Source organism: Anabrus simplex, chromosome 3 (genome assembly GCF_040414725.1).
Source record: "Anabrus simplex isolate iqAnaSimp1 chromosome 3, ASM4041472v1, whole genome shotgun sequence".
NCBI classification, from domain to species: domain Eukaryota; kingdom Metazoa; phylum Arthropoda; class Insecta; order Orthoptera; family Tettigoniidae; genus Anabrus; species Anabrus simplex.
Window position 1 is genome coordinate 409,177,090 of NC_090267.1, and position 23,329 is coordinate 409,200,418.

Here is a 23,329-nt window from a genome sequence, read left to right on the forward strand (position 1 = left end):
AAAATAACATTACAAGTGCCACAGTACCTATGTAGATAATTTAGGTTGCAGACTTGAGAGCCAATAGTAGGATGATGATGAATTTAATGTCCTTTCACCTGTTTTCAATCTTAAGAGTCACCAAAAGCATTATGATTCAGCTTTAAAAACAAATTTTCCAAAGTTTTCATAGATTCACAGACATGGTTCTCTTGAATATAGGCACTAATTTGATCCAATAACCCTACACAAATGAAAAATTTTAGGAAGGGGACTCAACTGGGTTGAAATAATATAAGTTGTTTTAATTATATTGAGGGACAAGATTTAATGGTAATCTGTCACAATGATAAAATTTGAACGGAAATGCAGAAAGTAAGGTATGAAAATCATTTAAAAAAGTATTGCCAGTATGGAAGAAACCTAATAAAACTGAATACCAGATAGGAGATACTAAATTAGAGAATGTGGATGTCAAAAACTTCAGACAGCATACTCTACCAGGATAGCAATATAGTGAAAAAAAATTGAGGTGTAAAGAAGCTAATGCAATAAGACCTGTAGTGACGATCAACAGCATTATGCATCACAATATTATTTTCACGGAGGAGGTGCAGGCAAGATTTGACACATAAAAGGCTAAGTTTCAGGTGTTCAACCTCAAGATCAGCAACTGTGGTGTTATATGAGCATCATGTAGGAGCTGGAAGGCATACTGAATGTAAGAGTTCTGTACACATTGTAGTTTTGCTGCTTGTTCAGAGTAATGTAACTTTGAGGTTTTTCAGTATGTCAAAAACACTAATTATAACACATATAAGACTATAACATAACTGATAACTGTAAGAAATAAACGCAATGAAACAAAGAATGATATGTTTCGTTCTACAAGAACATCCTCACATTCTATCAAATCACTTTAAAAGATGTATATATGTACCAAATAGTTTATGTTGCATAAACTTGTTGATGATACAGAGTTGGTGATATTATGGACAAGTAATAACAAATAACGACTGTAGTAGTATTCAACCATCACCTTCGTAACTTATAGAAATGTTTTTGTACTTATCTAAGCTGCTACAGAGTGGCCTGTTGCTTTCAAATACTGCATCCAGACTGTCCGAAAAGTCAAGCAGTTACAAGTAACTAATCTCATTTTATTCCGTATTGAAGATAACAATAAGTAAAATTCTTTCAAGAATAAAATTTACTGTGTCCACCTATTCAATACTATTCTATTCTATACTACTCTTGAAAGAATTTTACTTAAAGTCAAGCAGTTGTAATTAGGTTCTTCTTCTTATTAAAAGCATTCTTAACTTGAGCAATCCTACTCAGTATCTCATGACAACATTTTCCATCACTTGTGATTCTACTTCCTTAGTATGTAAATTCAAACACTTCTTGTAATGTTTCATTTCCCAATTTTATCTCTGAACATTTTATTGTTCGTCTACTGCATACTAAAGTTTTTGTTTTATCTTTTATTTTCATCTTATGTACATTTTCCAGTATTTTATTCATCATATGAAAAATCGTTTGTAAATCTTCCTCACTCTCTGTGATTAATGCTATGTCATCGGCAAATCTTAATATTTCAATTTTATTCCCATGAACAGTTACTCCAACTTTTCCTATCTTACTCCGTTCTCTGCTTTTTGCACATACAGATTGAATAGATATGGAGATAATGAACATCCTTGTCTGACCCCTTTTTCAATGTGAGCTGTTTCTTCTTTATTACCATAGCGAATATGATTCTCTTATCTCTAAAGCTGATACGTATTTATTGATGAACGCTGAATAAAGCATTCCAATTTAAGTTGTCAAACACCTCTTCCAGATCAACAAATGCTATAAATGGTGGTTTATCCTTTTTATTTTGTTTTGCTTTTCTATCACTTGCCTCAATGCTAATATTGCTTCATGTGTTCTCATTCCTTTTCTAAAATTAAACTGATCTTCAGATAATTGTTCTGCTATTTTGTTTTCTATTCTCTGTAATATTTTTCTAGTGATTATTTTTGAGGCATGACTCACTAGACTGAATATTCTGTATTGCTCACATGATCTTGCATTACATTTCTTCGGCAATGGTATTATTATACACTTTATAAAGTCACCAGGTAACTCGCCAGTCCTACAAATATTACATAATAATTTGTAAATATAACTTTTTAATTTATCTTCTGATTGTTTTAATAGTTCTCCAGGAGCTTTTTTATTTTTAATGACCTGTAGAGCCATCTCAAATTCTTCTTCCATAATAGATGCTCCCAAGTTATCCTTTTCTACTTCATCTTCTCTTTGATATTACTGCTGTATCCTTTATACAATTCTTCTATGCAGGGTGTCACAAATCTTTTGGTTTAAATTGAAACAGGTGATAGCGGATCCACAACCGAGTATAATGAGATGGGGAACCAATGGTCAGAAATGCATATTTATTGTGTTATGGACATACACAGCGTACACCGCATAACAACAATGTCGCTCAAAGTAATTGTTCAAAATGATGACTGCCAGTCTCCATGCATGTGTTGCAATGACGCAAGCAGTTCTGCCGCACTCTCACAAAGATCCCGAATGTCTGTTGTACACTGGAACAGGCAGCAGGTGTCCATGGTGAGGTGTGTTTCTGTGTACAGTGCATTACGCACAGTCAAAGATTGAATGTTAATCGTCATGAGAGTTGGCAGACATGCACAGACATGCCAACTTTCAAAAATAAAACATCAGGAGAAATTTGGCAGCGAATTGCGACGTATTACGACACATCACTGATGGCAGAACATGTACTAATTATATATCTTTCATTATTTGTATATGAATACTAAATACTGGACAGACCTGAACTTTAGGAACATGTGACTTCTCATCCTTCAACATGCTGAACACATTATGACTAATTGTTGCTCAACACACTCGTAGTAGAAACTCGGAACTAAATTTTTGCTCAAAGCACTTGCCTTGCTGAACTGATTTTAAGGTTAGAGGAGAGATCCTCACTTGGACTATGTGCAAGTAGGGTAGCATCCTGCTTCATGAATTCACCGAGATCAGAACATTTTAAGCAAGCCTCGGACCTATGGGAGTAATGGATTCCCACTTCCATTTGACAGGCGAGGGACTCCTTGGAAACAACTTGGCGAACGAAATTGAATTCGAAGGGGAGCTATCAATATCAATGGGGCTTATGGAAGAAAGAACGTAAAACTGGCTGAGTCAGCTAAGAGGATGCATCTGGATGTGCTAGGAGTAAGTGATATTTGGGTAAGGGGAGATAACAAGGAAGAGATAGGAGATTATAAAATGTACTTGACGGGTGTTAGAAAGGGAAGGGCAGAGCTGTTTATCAGGAATACCATTGCATGCAACATAGTTTCTGTTAGGCACGTAAATGAGCGAATGATGTGGGTAGATTTGTCAGTTGGAGGAATTAGGACGAGAATTGTCTCGGTGTATTCACCATGTGAGGGTGCAGATGAGGATGAAGTTGACAAGTTTTATGAAGCATTGAGTGATATAGTGGTCAGGGTCAACAGCAAGGATAAGACAGGGCTTATTTATTTATTTATTTATTTATTTATTTATTTATTTAGCTTATGGCTAGTACATAACTCTATATACAAACATTAAAAAACATAACAAACAATATAACACTTGAATCAACCAACCAATCTCTAAAACAGATCACAAACTTAAATCTAAACTGTCCAACCACTGTACAACCCCGTCAGAAGCACACAAAAACTCCTTCATCTGACCGGAATATGACCTCCTTGGACATTCAATGGCAATATGACGGATGGCCTGTTTCTTTTCACCACAGTCACACTCAGGGGAGGAGCGCATACCCCACTTATGCAGCAATGAACCACATCGACCATGATTGGTACGGACTCTGTTGAGAAGAACCCAAGTTGTTCTGGGGAGATTAAAACCAGGTGGTGGATGTTGAAGACTAACGAGGGTCTGCCATTCATCTGGAGCAGTGTTGGTTCACTCCAATTGCCATTCATCGGAACCATTAAAGTTCCTATTGATGAGTTCCCTTGCAGTCTGAATGGGTGGAGATCTTGATTTCAGACGTCCATATCTTACAACCATATCTTCATGAATGGGCTTGTTATCTTCCTGAACTCACGTATTAGGTTGTTTTGTCTTCGTATTCTTGGAGGTGTTATGTGGCTCAAGACTGGCAACCCAAAAGGAGGAGTGGATCTGACTGCGCCGCTGACAATGTGCATTGTCTGATTCAGAACAACATCAATATTCTTAAAATAAGGGCTATTCAGTCAAACAGAAGAACAATACTTGGCTGTAGAGTATACCAGTCCCAATGCTGATGATCTAAGAGTGGATGCTGATGCTCCCCATGTAGAACCTGCAAGTTTCTGAATGATATTGTTCCTGGTCTTCAGTTTAGCAGCGGTATTCATTAAATGTTTCCTGAAAGATAGTGTCAGATCAAGAATTACTCCAACGTACTTGGGGTTAGGACTGTGTGGGAGAGGAGAGTTGTCGAGGGAAACATTCAAAGTAATGTTTGCATGCCTGTTTTTAAGGTGAAAGAGACAGATTTCTGTTTTACTGGCACTAGGTATCAAACACCACATATCAAAGTACTCACTTAAAATGTCAAGGTCTCTGTTTAGAATTGCTTCTACCTCATTCACATTGGACTGCTGAGGAACTAATGCTAGGTCATCTGCATAAGGAGGTATATCGGCAATGTACATATTAAACAGCAATGGAAGAAGCATAGATCCTTGAGGGAGACCATTGTTGAGCTTTTTAAATTTACTATGTTTGTTATCCATAACTACCTGGATCATTCTATCTGATAGCATGTGCTAATGGGTGATTACAATGCGAGAGTTGGAAATAGAACTGAAGGATATGAAAGGGTGATTAGTAAATGTGGGGAAGATATAGAAGCTAATGGGAATGGGAAGCATTTGCTGGACTTCTGTGATAGTTTGGGTTTAGCAGTTATGAATACATTTTTCAAGCAGAAGGCTACTCACCACTACACATGGGAGGCTACGGGTACCAAATCCATAATAGACTATACCCTAACAGACTTCGAATTCAGGAAATCTGTTAGGAATGTACGAGTTTTCTGGGGATTTTTCAATGATACAGACCACTATCTGATCTGCAGTAAACTAAGTATCTCTAGGCCTAGGGTAGAGAAAGGGAAATCTCTCTGCAAATGAATAAGGGTTGAAAATCTCCAGGACGAAGAAATTAGACAGAAGTACATGGATATGATTAGTGAGAAGTTTCGAACAGTACACAGTAAGCAGGTTCAGGATATAGAAAGAGAATGGGTGGCTTACAGGGATGCTGTAGTAGAAACAGCAAGGGAATGCCTAGGAACAACTGTCTGTAAAGATGGGAAAAGGCGAACATCTTGATGGAATGATGAAGAGAGAGCAGCTTGTAAACGTAAAAAGGCTTATCAGAAATTGCTCCAAACAAGGGCCGAGGCAGACAGGGATTTGTATGTAGATGAAAGAAACAGAGCGAAACAAATAGTTGTTAAATCCAAAAAGAAATCGTGGGAAGATTTTGGTAATAACGTGGAAAGTCTAAGTCAAACAGCAGGGAAACCTTTCTGGGCAGTAATAAAGAATCTTAGGAAGGGAGGGAAAAAGGAAATGAACAGTGTTTTGAGTAATTCAGGTGAACTCATAATAGATCCCAGGGAATCACTGGAGAGGTAGAGGGAATATTTTGAACATCTTCTCAACATAAAAGAAAATCTTCCTGGTGGTGTTGGAACAGCCAAACTCATGGGGAGGAGGAAAGTGATGTTGGTGAAATTACGCTTGAGGAAGTGGAAAGGATGGTAAATAAACTCCATTGTCATAAAGCACCAGGAATAGATGAAATTAGACCTGAAATGGTGAAGTATAGTGGGAAGGCAGGGATGAAATGGCTTGACAGAGTAGTAAGATTAGCACGGAGTGTTCGTAAGGTATCTTCAGATTAGACAAAAGCAGCAACTGCACCTATCTATAAGCAAGGGAACAGGAAGGATTGCAACAACTATCGAGGTATCTCATTGATTAGTATACCAGGCAAAGTATTCACTGGCATCTTGGAAGGGAGGGTGTGATCAGTGGTTGAGAGGAAGTTGGATGAAAACCAGTGTGGTTTCAAACCACAGAGAGGTTGTCAGGATAAGATTTTCAGTATGCGCCAGGTAATTGAAAAATGCTACGAGAGGAATAAGCAGTTGTGTTTATGTTTTGTAGAAGCAGCAATCCATAAAGGAGTGAGGCAAGGCTGCAGTTTGTCCCCTTTCCTTTTCAATGTTTGCATAGAACAGGCAGTAAAGGAAAGGGAATCACAGTCCAAGGAGAGGAAATCAAAACCTTCAGATTTGCCGATGATATTGTTATTTTATCTGAGAGTGCAGAAGATCTCGAGAAGTTGCTGAATGGTATGGATGAAGTCTTGGGTAAGGAGTATAAGATGAAAATAAATAAGTCCAAAACAAAAGTAATGGAGTGCAGTCGAACGAAGGCTGGTGATGCAGGAAATATTAAATTAGGAAATGAAGTCTTAAAGGAAGTAGATGAATATTGTTACTTGGGTAGTAAAATAACTAACGATGGCAGAAGTAAGGAGGACATAAAATGCAGACTAGCACTTCAAACATTGATATCGGAATTAGAAAGATGTTTTTGAAGACTTTCGTGTGGAGCGTGGCATTGTATGGAAGTGAAACATGGACGATAACTAGCTCAGAAAGAAAGAGAATAGAAGCTTTTGAAATGTGGTGTTACAGAAGAATGCTGAAGGTGAGATGGATAGATTGAATCACGAATGAAGTGATACTAAATCGAATTGGAGAGAAGAGATTGATTTGGCTAAATTTGACGAGAAGAAGAGATAGAATGATAGGACACATCTTAAGACACCCAGGACATGTTCAGTTGGTTTTTGAAGGAAGTGTAGGTGGTAAGAACGGTAGGGGTAGACCAAGGTATGAATATGACAAGCAGATTAGAGCAGATGTAGGATGCAATAGTTACATAGAAATGAAAAGGTTAGCACAGGATAGGGTGGCATGGAGGCTGCATCAAACCAGTCTATGGACTGATGACTCAAACAACAACAACAACAACAACAACAACAACAGCTCAGGAGTGTTCTCACATCTGTACAACTTGGATTAGGGGTCACACTGGGTCTACTGGTAATGAAAAAGCAGACTCATTAGCTAAATCAGCTGCTACGTCTCTTTTGGATATTGCATATCATAAATCTCCAATATGTTATGTTCGAAGACAAATCAGGCAATATTTTTTACATCACTGGAATATTTTATGGACATGTAGTTTTAAAGGATCTGTTACACGCGAAATATTTTTTCCGGAAGTCCAAAATCGACTATTATGTAAAGCATTAGTGCCGAACTTTGTTTTAATTCAATTTTTAACTGGTCATGAAAAATTTAAATCATATTTAGAACGCTTTAAACTTAATGGTACAGATGGCTACTTATGCTTTTGTGGATCAGTTCAGACAGTGCATCATTTGATATTTGAGTGTCCAGTGTTTGAAATGGGAAGATACTTTTTGCAATGTCACCTGAATAATTGTAATCTGGAATTTTCGAAACCACTGTATAATGTACTCAAGAGACAATGTTGTTATGTGCAGTTTCTCACATTCATTAACAAAATTCTTTTGTAAACTAAATTAATAAGAACATCTCTTTGTTGTGATTTTAAACTATAACCCTAATATACCTGTGGTAAAATAGGGTTCCTGTATTGTTTTTGGATATTAAATAAATAAATAAAAAAATAAAATTAAATACATAAATATCCGGAAACATGAGACACGGTTTTGCATGTTATTTAAATTGTTTAATTCGAAATACGGATAATTCCTAATTCGAAGTACAATGTCGGCCCCATTACCGGAATTCAGACTTTTAATTCGAAACTGCCTTTACATTTTAAAACAATAGTACGTTACTGAGTAATTTAAATTCAAAATTTATCCGCGTCATGATAGAACGCGTGTTTCGGAACGTGGAGGGGTAGCTTTCCACACTTACACTCACTTCGGTGTGTCTATAGTGTGCTTCATAATTGCTAAGTTGAATGAAATCGGAATTCTTTTGTATTCAACCTTTTAAGGAACGCCGTAATATCACGCAGCAGGCAGTGTGCGGAAAAGCAGAATCTGCTAACTCTGGCGATGTCGACAGTTGACGAAAAAGCGTGGCTCATATAATCAATTCGTGGCTCAATATAATCATACTGTCTTTGCCGATGAAATTCCATTGCTTTCTTTTAATGCTGAGCCCAAACGGTCTTATGGTTTTAAAGGAGAAAGTGCCAGCCGGAGAATTGTACAAGGGTGGGGCTCATTGTACTGTGTTGCAATGCACACGGAAGCGAGAAACTTTATCCCCTCATCATAGGAAAGTTCAATAAGCCACAATGTTTTAAGGGCGTCGGGCACTTTCCGTAAAGTACGAGGCATCTAAAAATGCAAACAGTACAGTAATCCAAAAAATAATGCATCTGCAGTTTGCACAAGCCAACCAGCATAATTTATCCTCGTCTTTGAATTGTGTGATTTTTTTTCTTCTTTCGTTGTGTGAGGTCATGTTTGTCACTGATTTATCCAAGTGCATTATTTGAACATTGTAAATGCACCTTGTTGGGTACGTTTCGGAAATAGTTTTTTCCATGGCATTTGAAAGGTTTAAACTGTGAAATCGAGGTGATTGCATGCATTAATGGGTCTTAGAATACTTTGTGATGTGGCAAGTGTTTACATTTCTGAAGCATGAGAGAACTGCCATAGCGGGAAATCGTACAAGGATAGAGTCATAGGAAAGTTCGATTAGCCACGATGTTTTAAGGGCATAGGGTACTTTCTGTGTAAGTACAAGGCATCTAAGATGCATACAGTATAGTAATCCAATGAATAAAGCACTTGCACATTGGAGCCAGCATAGATTTCTCCTCGCCTTTGAATCATGCTTTTTTTTTTTTTCCTTTCTTTCGATGCGTGAGGTTATGTTTGTCAGTGAGTTATCCAAGTGCATTATTTGAATATTGTAAATGCACCTTCCTGGATACATTTTGGAAATAGTTTTCTTTTTCAAGGCATTTGAAAGGTTTAAACTGTGAATCAAGGTTAACTGCATGCAATAACGGGTCTCAGTATATTTTGTAATGCAGTAACGCATTGGTGGTTAATTCGAAATCACATAATTCAAAGTACGATTGTTAAATCCCAACGACTTTGAATTACGGATAATTACAAGGTTTTACTGTATACAGGTAATAATAAATTATATACAGGTTCTTACATTAACTAAACTCATATAAAAATCTATATACAACAAATGTTCATGACATAACCTCACAAATAATGCGATCGTAAACTAATAATGATACTAATAAGTGAATGTATATCACAAGTAGTAGTAGTAATAATAATAATAATAATAATAATTCGAGCTCGATACTTGCATTATTTACCCATGGGTGAGAGAATATTGTTTTCAAGTTATATCAGTTTATCAAACTTGTGTCAATTTATGCTTGTTGTAAATTTGTATCTTACTGGGGACACAAGACATTTCAACTATTAATGTTACAGGTGGCAGTAAAACAACATTCCGCTGTAATATTCCTCCAACAGGATCTTGCAAAACACTTCCAACTGTGAAATGCTCTCCTATAAAATTACTAAAGTATGCCTTTTCACTTTTCCACTACAGATACATACATAGCCTGTAATAATCAGAATGAAATAAGCTTTCTAATGGTGAAAGAATTACTGAAATTGGTTGAGTGATTCCTGAGATTACCTCCATATATATACAAATAAAAATGAACATGAAGAAGTGATGACACAGTAGCAGAATATATAGCAGAGATAGGAAAGATACATCAAGGAGTTTTAAAACGTACAAATTACTCCTGAACAAAAAGGAGAAATCCAAGTATTGGATTCAATGCAAGCAGAAGATAAGGAAAATGATATGTACATGGCAGAGACTGAATGGGCCACAAAAGGGATGAGTCATGGCAAAGCAACTGGAACTGATGAGGTCACTATATACAGTAAATTATAACAGCAGCAGGAGCAATTGGTCTACAGAGGTTGTACAGACTCTTCAGTGATATGGAGAGAAAAGACTGTTCCAAAAGAGTGGACAAAAGAAGTCATTATACCCATCTTAAAAAAGGAGGCAAGAAGTAACATGAAAACTACAGAGGACTGACGCTGATTCCCTCATACAGCTAAAATCCTGAAAAGAATCTTGGATAACCAAATAAGAGACAGAGTAAAGGGAAAACTTGCAGAAAACCAGCAGGAATTCAGAAGAGGGAGGTCTGCATTTGACCCAAAATGTTCATTATGTCAAATGATGGAAAAGTATTGGGAATATGGAATGGACATGGTAATGACTTTTCTAGATACGGAAAAGGCATATGACAGTGTCTCAAGGCATTTGGTATGGAAAACTTTAACCGAGGTGTAGACTGGGAATGAAACAATGTATATGGTAATAGCATTATATGGGGAGATAATGAAGAGGAAGGACAGACACAAGTTGATTTATGGAATGAGGAGATAAGAAATTTTGGAATGAAGATTAGTGCTGTGAAAAGCAAAGATTTTGCTCATAATACAAGGTAAGAGAACAGACAGGGGAGCAATAAGAATAGGAAATGAACCTCTTGAATATGTGAAAGATTTTAAATATCTGGGCAGCAAGATTTCACTGAATGGGAATACGGATGGAGAAATTAATTTAAGAATACAGCAATCTACAAGTTTCTAACAGTGTGTGAGAGACATTGTATGGAAAAAGGATGTCGCAATGAAATGCAAGAAGGTTTTATACTCATTCAAGAAAAGAATGACATAGCAAAGATGAAATGGTTTGGTCACATGATGAGGAGAGAATTCCAAAGAGAACATTCATGGGTAGAGGGATTGTGAAGAAGCCTAGCAGATGGCCTAGAATAAAATAGAAAACTCTGCAATGGACTTCATAGAAACAAGAGGAGTCAATAGCAATATAGTGCTAGAAACGGAGGTGGAAAGGGGGAGAGCAAGGTGGAGGGCTTTGATACTCTACCCTACCCAGAGAGAATCAGAAATAGAAGGAGAATAATAATAATAATAAGAAGAAGAAATAAACTCACACACTTCCTCTCTTTATATTAGTATAGATTAAATGTAAGTTCTTTTTAATGTGAGGAAGTTTGGTTTACAATTTTTAAGTTTGAATGACCTTTTTGAAGATAATTCTCTATTATCTTAAAGTGCAGCATAAAAATGCAAAAGCAAAGTCATCTTTGAACAGACCATGAAGACCCTTGGAGGGGTGGAAGATAAGGGCTTCCACTATTCGTAGCCTTGGCAGTTGGTGGGGTAGAGTGGTTAGCCCGGCCGCCTTTGCCCCCACAAATTAACCTGGTACTCATTTTTCGTGTAAGCTGAGTGAACCTCAAGGTCATGTGTACATCTGGAAGTTGAAATCTCCTTTCTTAAATTTTTCAACTTCCTGACAGGAAATCGAACCCATATCGTCCCGGATAAATCACGTATGCCTTTCCACCTCAGCCAAGCAGCCTCTTAAACTGCAATATACTTCTTTTAAAAATACTCAATAAAGAAAAATGTAATAACTTACATCTTTCTGAGCTTGATACATTTCTGTTAATGCTTGTGAATCATTGGGATTTTCTTGAAGCTTTCTCATGGCTGTAAGGCGTTGTGATACAATAGATCCAATATCCAGTCCCTGAAATAAAACACACAAAACTGTTTGAAAAATTTTCCGGCTTCTGCAAAAATGTGAAGATTGTTGTATCAGTATATCTAAGTTTAGTTTTGTTCATTATAAAGTACAGGTGGTACAAGGAGCAGAAGAGGACCTTGGAGATAATGATTAGAGTCAGTATTAAATGATTTCAAGATAAGTACAACAGAAAGTGAGGTTACAGTGACAGCTGTGAATAGAGGGTCATGAAGGCACACAGTATTTTTGCAATAACTACAAGATTGGATGACAGAAGGTAGAACATGAGCTTTGCTAGTGAAACTCATTCCACACAATATTTAACAACACCAAAATCACCCTCACTATCTACTTCAGAAGTTACAAAGATATGAATGTATCGTCCTTGCTTCACATCAGTTTTATCCTTGAAAACTCCATGATCTTTCCATGGCCACTGATGTTCAGTAAGAGAAGAAGATAAAACCTTAAAACAAAGTAGATTCTGTATAGCTACAGGCAGGACCAATTTCCAACAATGCCAGTGTCCATTCACACACTCAAAAAACAAAAGTTACCACCATAAATAAATAATTCATTAAACAGATAAACCAAAATGTACAGTTCCAAAGGATAGATCTCCATAATACGTATTAAGAAAATATTCTTCATAAAGAATTTTCATCTACAAGAAAATAAAATCCGTACTTGTTTTGAAATGTTTTAAACATAAGTGCATTGAATATGTTTATTAATCCTGGTTATACTGATTTTCTATTTACTGCAACAGAGGGAGTATTGGATTGGAAAATTTCACCTTAAAACTTCAATGCTGATTTTTTCCCCCCTTCATGATCTGGAAGTTTTGAGACTACTGCATCTCTGTGATCCTGAGTAAGTTTTGATTCTTGGTAGGATCACACAAACTGATAAGATTGATAGTATGTCACCAAACTAAATGACAAGCCACAAATCTGAATGGCAGTGAGAGTTATCTTATTAAGATACAAGATGGCAAAACAGTCTATTGTGGGATGTGAATGATGTAAGAAATTACTGACTTGTTGCAAGGGAGGATTACTAGAGTCTAAGAGAAAAACCACTACAGCTAACTATCATTAGGTCTTGCATGGTTTCCCACTTTCACACCAGATAAATACTGGGGCTGTATCTTAATCAAGGCTATGGTCGCTTCCTTCCCACTCCTAGCCCTTGATCATCACCATAAGACCTATCTGTATCGGTGCCATGTGAGCCAAAATGTAATTTAAAAAGCAACCACCATCATGAGCTTGGTAATAGCAATAAGATATATGAATTCATCTGAACCAAACCACCTTGATGAGAAATTAGTGATGAAGTCATTGAGCTACTAGGGTGCAATAACATATTAGAATAAGACAGTTCAAAGTGAAGCATTTCTCCTGAAATTTTACAACCTCTAGTCAAAACATCAGCATTTTGCCCCATATCAGTAATAATTGTATAAATCAGTACTCTTAAATCTTTATTTTTCTATTGTACATTCTCAGCAGTTATCTTCTGAAGTTTTTTTGATTTATCAATTTTTGTGTAATAATAGATATCAATCAGTTCTGTGCTTCAATCCATAATTATTTGATTTATCTTTTCTACTGCCTACAAAAGTTACCTGGACTTTATATAATCTGAACTTATGTAATTCACCAGTCCCATTAAACTATTTGTGTGATCAGTCTAACATACCTACTGTATACAGACATATGTAATGGAAACTGAACAAATATACATAAAAACCAGGATCCTATATCCATAGTACAAGTATAAGGAAAGCTGAAGTCAAGGAAGCAGGTTCAAATTTTGCCACTGATACATATTTAAGACCAGTTTCAAGGTATGAAGGGGGCTGCTCCTTAATTAAGGCCACAGCCGCTGCCTTCTCAATTGTCGCCCTTTCCCATCCTTCCATCACTGAAAACCTTTGATGTGTTAGCGCGATGTTAAACGACTAGCAAAAGAAAAAGCTATGAAGGCCCAAAAATATGAGCTATTGAGCAGAGATCATAACTTTTATAATAATATTACAATTAAATAATAATATACAGTACATGTCTTCATTATAGACTGTTATGCTTTTCAGCATTTAGTTTGCAAGCCTCTGTGAATTTATTAAATGCTTCCACAATCCTCCGTTTGTAACTAGCTCTGTGGTCTCATTTAGTTCCATATTATTCTTGAATCATTAGAAACCGAGTTTAACAATTACCATCTCTCCGTCTACTTCTCTTACGTTCCATGACCGAGTCCATTATTTTCTTGGGTAACCTATCCTCCTTCATTCATCTTACATGACAACACCACCGAAGCCGATTTATGTGTACAGCTTCATCAATCAAGTCCATTCCTAAATTAGCCTTTACCTCCTCATTCCGAGTACCCTCCCGGCATTGTTTCCACCAATTTGTACCAGCAATAATTCACGATAAGTTCATGTCCGTTACTTCTAACATCTGAATAAGATAACCTGAGTCCACCCAGCTTTCACACACACACACACACACACACACACACACACACACACACACACACACACACACACACACACACACACACACACACACACACACACACACACACACACACACACACACACACACACACACACACACACACACACACACACACACACACACACACACACACACACACACACACACACACACACACACACACACACACACACACACACACACACACACACACACACACACACAAAATATCCAAAACCAAACCCCATGGCACTACAGCCCTTGAAGGGCCTTGGCCTACCAAGCGACCACTGCTCAGCCCGAAGACCTGCAGATTACGAGGTGTTGTGTGGTCAGCAAAACGAATCCTCTCGGCTGTTATTCTTGACTTTATACATCAGGGCCGCTATCTCACTGCCAGATAGCCCCTCAATTCTAATTACGTACGCTGAGTGGACCTTGAACCAGCTCTCTGGTCCAGGTAAAAATCCCTGACCTGGCCGGGAATCGAATCCAGGGCCTCCGGGTAAGAGGCAGGCACACTACCCCTACACCACGGGGATGGTCCCATAAACGAAAGTCGGTTTGAAAACAGACCAGTGTAAAGATAGTTTTGCCCAGGAGCTGACTTCTTTCTTACAGAATATTGATGATCGCAACTGAGAGCTCACTGCATTAGCTTTGCTGCATTCTGATTCAATCTCACATACTATATTACCATCCTGGGAGAATACACATCCTATATACTAGAAATTATCTACCAGTTCCAGTTTTGTATTCCCAACCTGACATTCAATTCTCTTAGGTTTTTTTCCCTAATGACATCACTGTAGTCTTGGAAAGGCTAATTTACTTACCATACGCATTGCACCTATTTTCAAGTTCCAAGATATTAGACTACAGATTTACAGCAGAGACTGCCATAAACACCCAGTCATCGGCATAAACCAAACTTCTTGGTATATTTTCACCTCACTTAATTTCTCCCTGAAATTTTATACATATCACTAGATGATCCATGTAAACTATGAACAGCAAAGGTAAAAGTTTACAGCCTTGTTTAACCCCTGTAAAGATCTTGAACCCAGAACTCATTCTACTATAAATTCTTTCTGCAGCCCAATTGTCTGCAAAAATACCTTTGACTGCTTTTAATAATCTAACCTTAATCCCATAATCTCCCAGTATAGATTCTTTAAGCACAGTACTCTGCTATATGCCTTCTGTAGATCTACGAAACATAAACATAATTGTCTATTCCTCTTGTAACAATTTTCAGTTATGTGGCACATACTGAAAATTTGATCCTGACCGTCACTCTGTGGTCTGAAACCACACTGGTTTTCATCCAACTTACTCTCAACCACTGATTGCACACTCCGTTCCTAAATCCCAGTGAACACCTTGCCTGGTATACTGATCAATGAAATACCTCAATAGTTGCTGCAATTCTTCCTGTTCCCTTGCTTATAGAAAGGTGCAATTACTGCTTTTGTCCATTCAGAAGGTACCTTAATAACAATGGATGCTATTTTTATTACCCTATGAAGCCATATCATCCCTGTCTCCACTATATTTCACCATTTCAGGTCCAGTTTCATCTATTCCTGCTGCTTTATAACACTGGAGGTTATTTACCATCCTCCTCCTCCCCATGAGCTTGACTGTTCATGACATCAACAGAGAGATTTCCTTTTACGTTAAGAAGATTTCCACCTGTCCAGTGATTACATGGGATCTACTATGAGTTCACCCGATTTGCACGAAACACTATTCATTTCCCTTTTCCCTCCCTTTCTAAGATTCTTTATTACTGTTCAGAAAGGTTTACCTGCCGTATGACATAACCTTTCTAGGTTATTACCAAAATCTTCCCATGACTTCTTGGATTCACTCTGTTTCTCTCACCTATGTACAATTCCCTGTCTGCACCAGTCCTTGTTTGGAGCCATTTCTGATAAGCCTTCTTTTTACGTTTACGAGCTGCTCTCACTTCATCATTCCACCAAGATATTCGCTTTTCCCATCTTTACACAGAGTACTTCCTAAGCATTCCCTTTCAGTTCCTACAACAGCATCCCTGTATGCTACCCATTCTCTTTCAGTATCGTGAACCTGTTCACTGTCTACTGTTTGGAACTTTTTACTATCCATGTACTTCTGTCTAATTTTCTTGCACTTGCCACTCTTATTCATCTGTGGAGAGATTTCACTTTCTCCATCCTACACAAAGAGGTAACTGGTTCAAGGCACATCACATACTGGTTTGTACCATCGAAAAAATCCCTGGAATACCTGCACTTTCCTAACAGATTTTCTGAATTCAAAGTTGGTAACGATATAGTATTTATGGATCTAGAACTCCTACCCTCCCATGTGCAGCAGTGAATATCTTTGTGCTTAAAGAATGTATTCGTAACTGCTAATCCCATACTAGCACAGAAATCCAGTAAATGCTTCCCATTGCTATTAGCTTCCATATCTTCAGGGACTCTCCAGCGTGTGATTGTGGTGCTTTAATCCAGACCCTGCATCATATAATGAACGAATGCCCTCTGCGTGCTTATGGTGGAGACAGAAAAGACTTTGCTGATGTCTCAGTATCCCTAGTGCAGTGGATAAACAATTTAGATATCCATGTGTAATTGTTCCCTACTTACCATGTATTCTTTGCAGGTTTTTCTTTTATATAATATTGTATATACTTGTCTATTCTGTAAATTCCATACGCATAATAATAATAATAATAATAATAATAATAATAATAATAATAATAATAACAACAACAACAACAACAACAACAACAACAACAACAACAACAACAACAACAACAACAACAACAACAACAACAACAACAACAACAACAACAACAACAACAACAACAATAATAATAATAATAATAATAATAATAATAATAATAATAATAATAATAATAATATCATCTTCCCTACATTTACTCATCACGTTTTCATGTCCTTCAGTTCTAATTCCAACTCTCAAACTGAAATCGCTTATTAGCACTATCCTAACCTTGCTGTTGACCCTGGCTACAATGTCACACAGTGCTTCATAAAGTCAACTTCATCCTTATCTGCGCCCTCACATGTTGAACTGCTTGAGACAATTCTTGTCCTAATTCCTCCAACTGCCAAATCCATCCACATCATTTGCTTAATATGTGTGTTACAGAAACTATGATGCGTGCAATAGTACTCCTGATGAACAGTCCTATCCCACACTCTGCCATTTCCTTTTTAACACCTGATTAGGATACTTTTCAGCCAGTTCTACTTTCTTTCTTCCATAAGCCCCATTAATATTGATAGCTACCCACCAAATCCCATTTCGTTCGCCAAGTTGTTTCCAAGGAGTCTCTCACCTGTCAAATGGAAGTGGGACCCCGTTACTCCCAGAGGTCCGAGGCTTGCTTAAAACGTAAATTCTGTGAAGCAGAATGCTGACCTACTTACACATAGTCCCAGCGAGAATTTCTCCTCTAATGGGTTAGGGACTGCCAGTGGCTTGTACGAGCACAACGAGGGATATGACTCAAAATACGTCCGAGATGTCCCCTCCTCCCCCATTTTATGGCAACTGATATCATAACTCTCATTACCACTTACTAGACCACTAAGCCGTTGCCCATGATTAACGGACAGGACACGACTAATAATTACCACTTACTAGACCACTCAGCTCTTGCCCATGGTTAACGGACTAAAATGCAACTATAATAACCCACACCAAGAACCATTAGAAACTGAGAAACTCAAACAATGGATAGACAACCATCATCTTCTCTATTGTAATGAAATGAAATGTCGTATGGCTTTTAGTGCCGGGATATCCCAGGAAGGGTTCGGCTCGCCACGTGCAGGTCTTTCTATTTGACGCCCTTAGGCGACCTGTGCATCATGATGAGGATGAAATGATGATGAAGACAACACATACACCCAGCCCCCGTGCCATTGGAATTAACAAATTAAGGTTAAAATCCCCGACCCGGCCGGGAATCGAATCCGGGACCCTCTGAACCGAAGGCCAGTACGCCGACCGCTCAGCCAATGAGTCAGACTCTATTGTAATGAAATAGTACAACAGCACCTCAGATCACGGATGAATTTCAATAATAACAACAGGGCAACCTCAGCCACACCAAGCATTCATAGGAATCAATACTGGCAGGAACAGTGCATGCTATCCAACAGGAAGTGGCCAACAGAAGAACTACTGCACACACCTCACAATCTTAGCCTGTCTGGAGGACCCTTAATAGGATAAGAACTGGAATGCCTAGAACTGAGGCTACATTCAAAAGATAGTTATGCACAGAATGCTGATTGCGACTATGGTGTAATTTAAAATCCTGAGCATCTATTTCATTGTCCCAACTGCCTTGTGGAAACATAACTTGAAGACTTCATTACAGTCAGTGATAAAGCTATTGTGGCTGCTTCATACTTTTTTTTTTTTGCTATTTGCTTTACGTCGCACCAACACAGATAGGTCTTATGGCGACGATGAGATAGGAAAAGCCTAGGAAGTGGAAGGAAACGGCCGTGGTCTTAATTAAGGTACAGCCCCAGCATTTGCCTCGTGTGAAAATGGGAAACCATGGAAAACCATCTTCAGGGCTGCCGACGGTGGGGCTCAAACCCACTATCTCCCGATTACTGGATACTGACCGCACATAAGCGACTGCAGCTATCGAGCTCGGTTGCTTCATACTAGCATCATTTGAACACACATGGATATATGAATATATGGAATATATGGATATACTGTAATTTGATATGTCCATTCTTTAGCAGTTACATTAATAAAATACTGTGTAAAATTACAGTAGGGTAGTTAAGAACCCGTAGAGGAGAAAACGACAATTAAAATGAAATTAGCGAGTGGATGGAAGCTGATGGTCATCAATTACAAACAGACCAAGAAATTGTAGCTGTGGTGGAGAAAGAATCTGGAGTTGATGAGGAATAGAGTGACGACGAAGAAGACCAGTCACATTCAGATGCCGCGGTCGCCTTAGAACTTGCCGTATGCTACGTCGAGCAACACTCCATTGCTACGCCCAATGATGTGATGTTTATGAGACGCTGGTTTAACACTGCATCTTCGAGTAGGTTACAAATCACTACGGCAAAAGAAACTAACAAACTTTGTAAAGATAAACGATTAGTGATAAATGGTTTATGATGTGTAATTATGTTTACATTAAGTTATTCTAACAAAATATGACTAATAAAATGCAAGTAAATCTTCATTCTATAATATGTTTTTTTTTCATTTCATAAGAAGATTTTTTTTAAAAATTGAATATTTTAGTTCGGATTAACGGGACTCTAGTGTATATAATAATAATAATAATAATAATAATAATAATAATAATTGTACCGGGCGGTACACCTCTACACCGTTTATTTAAAAGTTGCGCCAGTTGAAACTCCTTTTCTGGAGGAAGGTTGAACTTTATCTATTCTATTAATCTACTAATTTCTCAGAAGATGTCACCACGTGGAAAATTTTGAGTTTTTGAACTGTGTCACTTTTGATGTGTTTTTGTCTCGCTTGAAGTAAGAAGTGTGAACTTTCTCTTCTAGAGGACACTACTGAAGATCAACAATAGTGCGACCTAGTGCGGAGTCAAAGAACTATTTTGTTGGAGAAATTTTTATTTCAAGAGTTTGTTCTTGGTTAAATTTCTTTCTGTCATTGTTTAAGTTGGCTGTATACCCCTCTTTTTCCCCTTATTTTGGATCTAGCTAATCCCGAATTTCTTTAATTAATTTTCCACCAATAATGTGTTTCTTCTTCCTCTATGTAGGGGTTTCTTTTCCCTAGCCAATAAAAATTTTGTAGGAGGGTGTTTTCTTTCCCCTAACGCCTAGAATCTTCCGCGAGAGGATATAAACTGCTGATTTTAGGGTCTCCAGGCCACTTCTGTTCCATCTTTCAGTGTATTAAGTACATAGCAGGAGGCGGGGAGCGCCTCTTTCCTCGGCGGCGGTCAACAATAAGGTAATGGCCGATTAATAAATTCTTTCTTTTCTTGCTCAGCAGTTTAACTTTCGGGGCGGGTTCTAAGCGTTCAACCATGTAACCTTTTCCTAAAATGTAAAAACAACTGGTATCTATTCTATTTTAAAACGACATATCGGGATAGAGAGTGCTTAACCCTCTCGAGCTCCCACTCACATCGTCTTAAGGTGAACTTATTTTCTCAACCAATTCTTCCGTAATGTAATGTAAATTGCTATTAAGTCACCTCTGTAGTATGGGATTAGCCCTTGTAATAACGGCCTAGTGCCAAAGTAGGTTTTAAAAAATCAAAGTGTATCAGGAGTGCGGTTAGCCTCCTCTCAAATTGTTATTTTAGAGGTCATGTAATCAACCTTCTTTTCATGTAATAGACCTCTGTAGGTTGGGTATTTTACCCCTGTGAATACGTCCTTAAAGGACAGCTTGAAGGTAGAGTTTGGTTTGGCCTTTGAGAGGCTTAAATTTTAAGAGCGGATCGCTCTTTTGAAAATGGAGTGTCATATGCCTCGTGGAGGCTTTTCTGTGTAATTCGGAGCCAGGGGCTCCTAGGGATGAATGGGGTTTTCTGCCCCTCTGTTAAAACTTGTGTTTGTGGTAAAACTGAGCTGATCGCAGAAGTCAGGGCGTGAAGCCCAAAACCTGTAAATATTGTATCTCCCCTTGTTTTGCTACATTGTACCTGCCATGTCTGTTATTGCTTTGTTTTTGAAAAGAAAATATAACCTAGTTAAATTTTAAATTACTTTTACATTAACTTTGATTCCGTAGTTTGAAACCCATTCACGCCCGCACCTTCTTACGCCTCTACCTACCGCTAAAACACGGTAACAAGTGGTAGCAGAGCGTGGTTGAATGGGTCTCAATTTAGCCCCTTTTGACGGCTAAACATTGCTTTGATTCAAACTCTAACAATTGTCTCAGTTGCTGGAATTTTTTGAGTTTTTCAAAATTGTTCTGTCATCATGCCCGGCCCTCGCGATGTTCTCCTCCTTAACTATTTGCGCAAAGAGGAGTTGATATACGAGTTAACTATCAGAAACGTTCAATCTGGAGGCACGGTTGCAATCGACACCAACAAGCTTAGAGAGTCCCTTGATTTGCCCATTTCCATCCCCAATTTGGGAGAGAAAGAAATTGATGATTCTCTTTCCACGATCGTCGAGAATATTACTGGGCTAGCATCTGTAGTCAGCTTTTTTGATGAAAACGATCCGTCTCCTAATCAAATTAAGCGTGTGCAAGGCAGGCTGTATCACTTTGCAAATAGAGTTAATGATCTGTTGTCTCTAAAGGTGAATGACGTTCAGAGGAAGGACGCTAATACGCTCCTTGAAACTATTTCTGAATTGTCTAATAAGGTTACTCAATTGCTAACCGGCGAAGTTCCTCCCAAAACTGATCAACCCGCCACAGTGAACGTAGGTAGTGATGAAGAGCCTCCTCAGGGAGAAGTCAATAGGATAACCGTTGCTGCTCAAACTATCTCTGCCCCATCGAACAACGAATCTGAACGCCGTGCGTCATTGGGTAACATCCGCTCTGAATTAACTTCTTTGCCATTGAAACCTTTAACGACTATGTCACCTGGGTTCAGTAGCTTGCCTCATCCATTGGCAATGTTGCTTAGAGGTATCTCTAAGTTTTCCGTCAACACCACCAGTGATGTAATTTCATTTTTAAGATTTCTAGTGGAATTTCAGGATCATGCTCTTGTTTTTTCTCTTTCGCCATGTCAAATTTTGCAAATTATCTATCCGTATGCTATTGGTATTCTCTCTGATAAAATCGTAAGAGCCATTGCCGAGCAATCATCTATTGAGGATTTCCATGCCCATTTGCTAGCTAACTTCATCCCGGCTAGGGCCAGGTCCTCCCTGATTCAGAAGTACTATTACCGTGTACAGCGCTTGGATGAAAACTTGGCTGATTTCATACAAGATATCAAATTCTACACTAGGGTGTTTGCTCTGCACTTTCCTGAAGATCAGATTGTGCAGGCTATTGTAGAAGGTATTTCACCATCCTACAGGTCATATTTGTGTTTCGCGGCGTGTCCGCAAACCTTCTCTGAACTTGAAGCATTGGCCGTCTCAGCGGAAGGAGTTAGATACGCCGATTCTTTGCGTGTCGCGAAAGAACCCCCGCCTTCCTTTAGTAACACTCGGCCTCCACCTCGCCGACCAGTCAATCTCCGTAAATGTTATGCTTGCGGGTCGCCTGACCATCTGCGCAACAAGTGTCCACTGATCAAGCCAAGTGGGACTAGGAATGGAGCTGGTTCATCACAAGGCTGCTTTAAATGTGGGGCTTTCTCACATATCGCCAAGAATTGCCCAAACTCAAATAGCACCCCCTCCTGCTCTGGTGCAAATTCCACCCATGCCAATAATAAAAAGTGACTAGCGGCTTCGGCTGAGTCAACTAATTCTGCTTTCCAAGGCTCAGCCCCGGGCAAAAGGGTCGAGAATTCAGGGAATGAGCAATCTTCAAATTCTTTTTTTGAATGCCCCAGAGAGTGTCTTAGGATTGCGGCGGATACCCCCGCACCTGTTCCTTTTCTTAGGATTGAGTTGAATAACGAGCCTATAACAGCTCTCTTAGATTCAGGCAGCGTTTGTTCCATTATTTCGGCTGATTGGTATTCTAAATTGAAATCTGTTTGTAAACTCCCTGACTATGACTCATCTCCTGTTAAATATGTTTCGGCTAATTCATCTCCATTAGAAATTCTAGGCTCCTTACATGTCAAAATTCGTGTTTTTAAATTTACATGGAAAATCAAATTCTTTGTGGCCAAGCATTTGTCTTGCCCCATCATACTGGGAGCGGACTTCATGTCTCACACTGGTCTGGTGCTCGATCTTCAGAGTAAGTCGTGCACATTCAAATTTGCCTCTAATTGTAAAATCCCTCTATTAAAGTGTAATTCTGCATCATGTTCATCTATTTCGCCTACCCAGGATGAGATGTTGTTAGACCTTAGACATCTACCTGAGGAGCAGGCTGATAGTAT

General features: G+C 38.4%; 1 protein-coding gene across 5 annotated transcripts in view; it reads right to left on the reverse strand.

Moving 5' to 3' along the window:
• Positions 1 to 23,329, reverse strand: part of LOC136866438 (protein Son) — a 372,657-nt gene that overhangs the window by 119,061 nt on the left and 230,267 nt on the right. For 4 of the 5 annotated variants that reach the window (XM_067143378.2, XM_067143377.2, XM_067143382.2 and 1 more), the window contains exon 9: positions 11,678 to 11,788. The exons of the other annotated variant lie outside the window; for it this stretch is intronic. In XM_067143378.2, the coding sequence (XP_066999479.2) occupies positions 11,678 to 11,788 (111 nt within the window). The remainder of the gene's footprint in view (positions 1 to 11,677; positions 11,789 to 23,329) is intronic. 5 annotated transcript variants of the gene reach the window in all.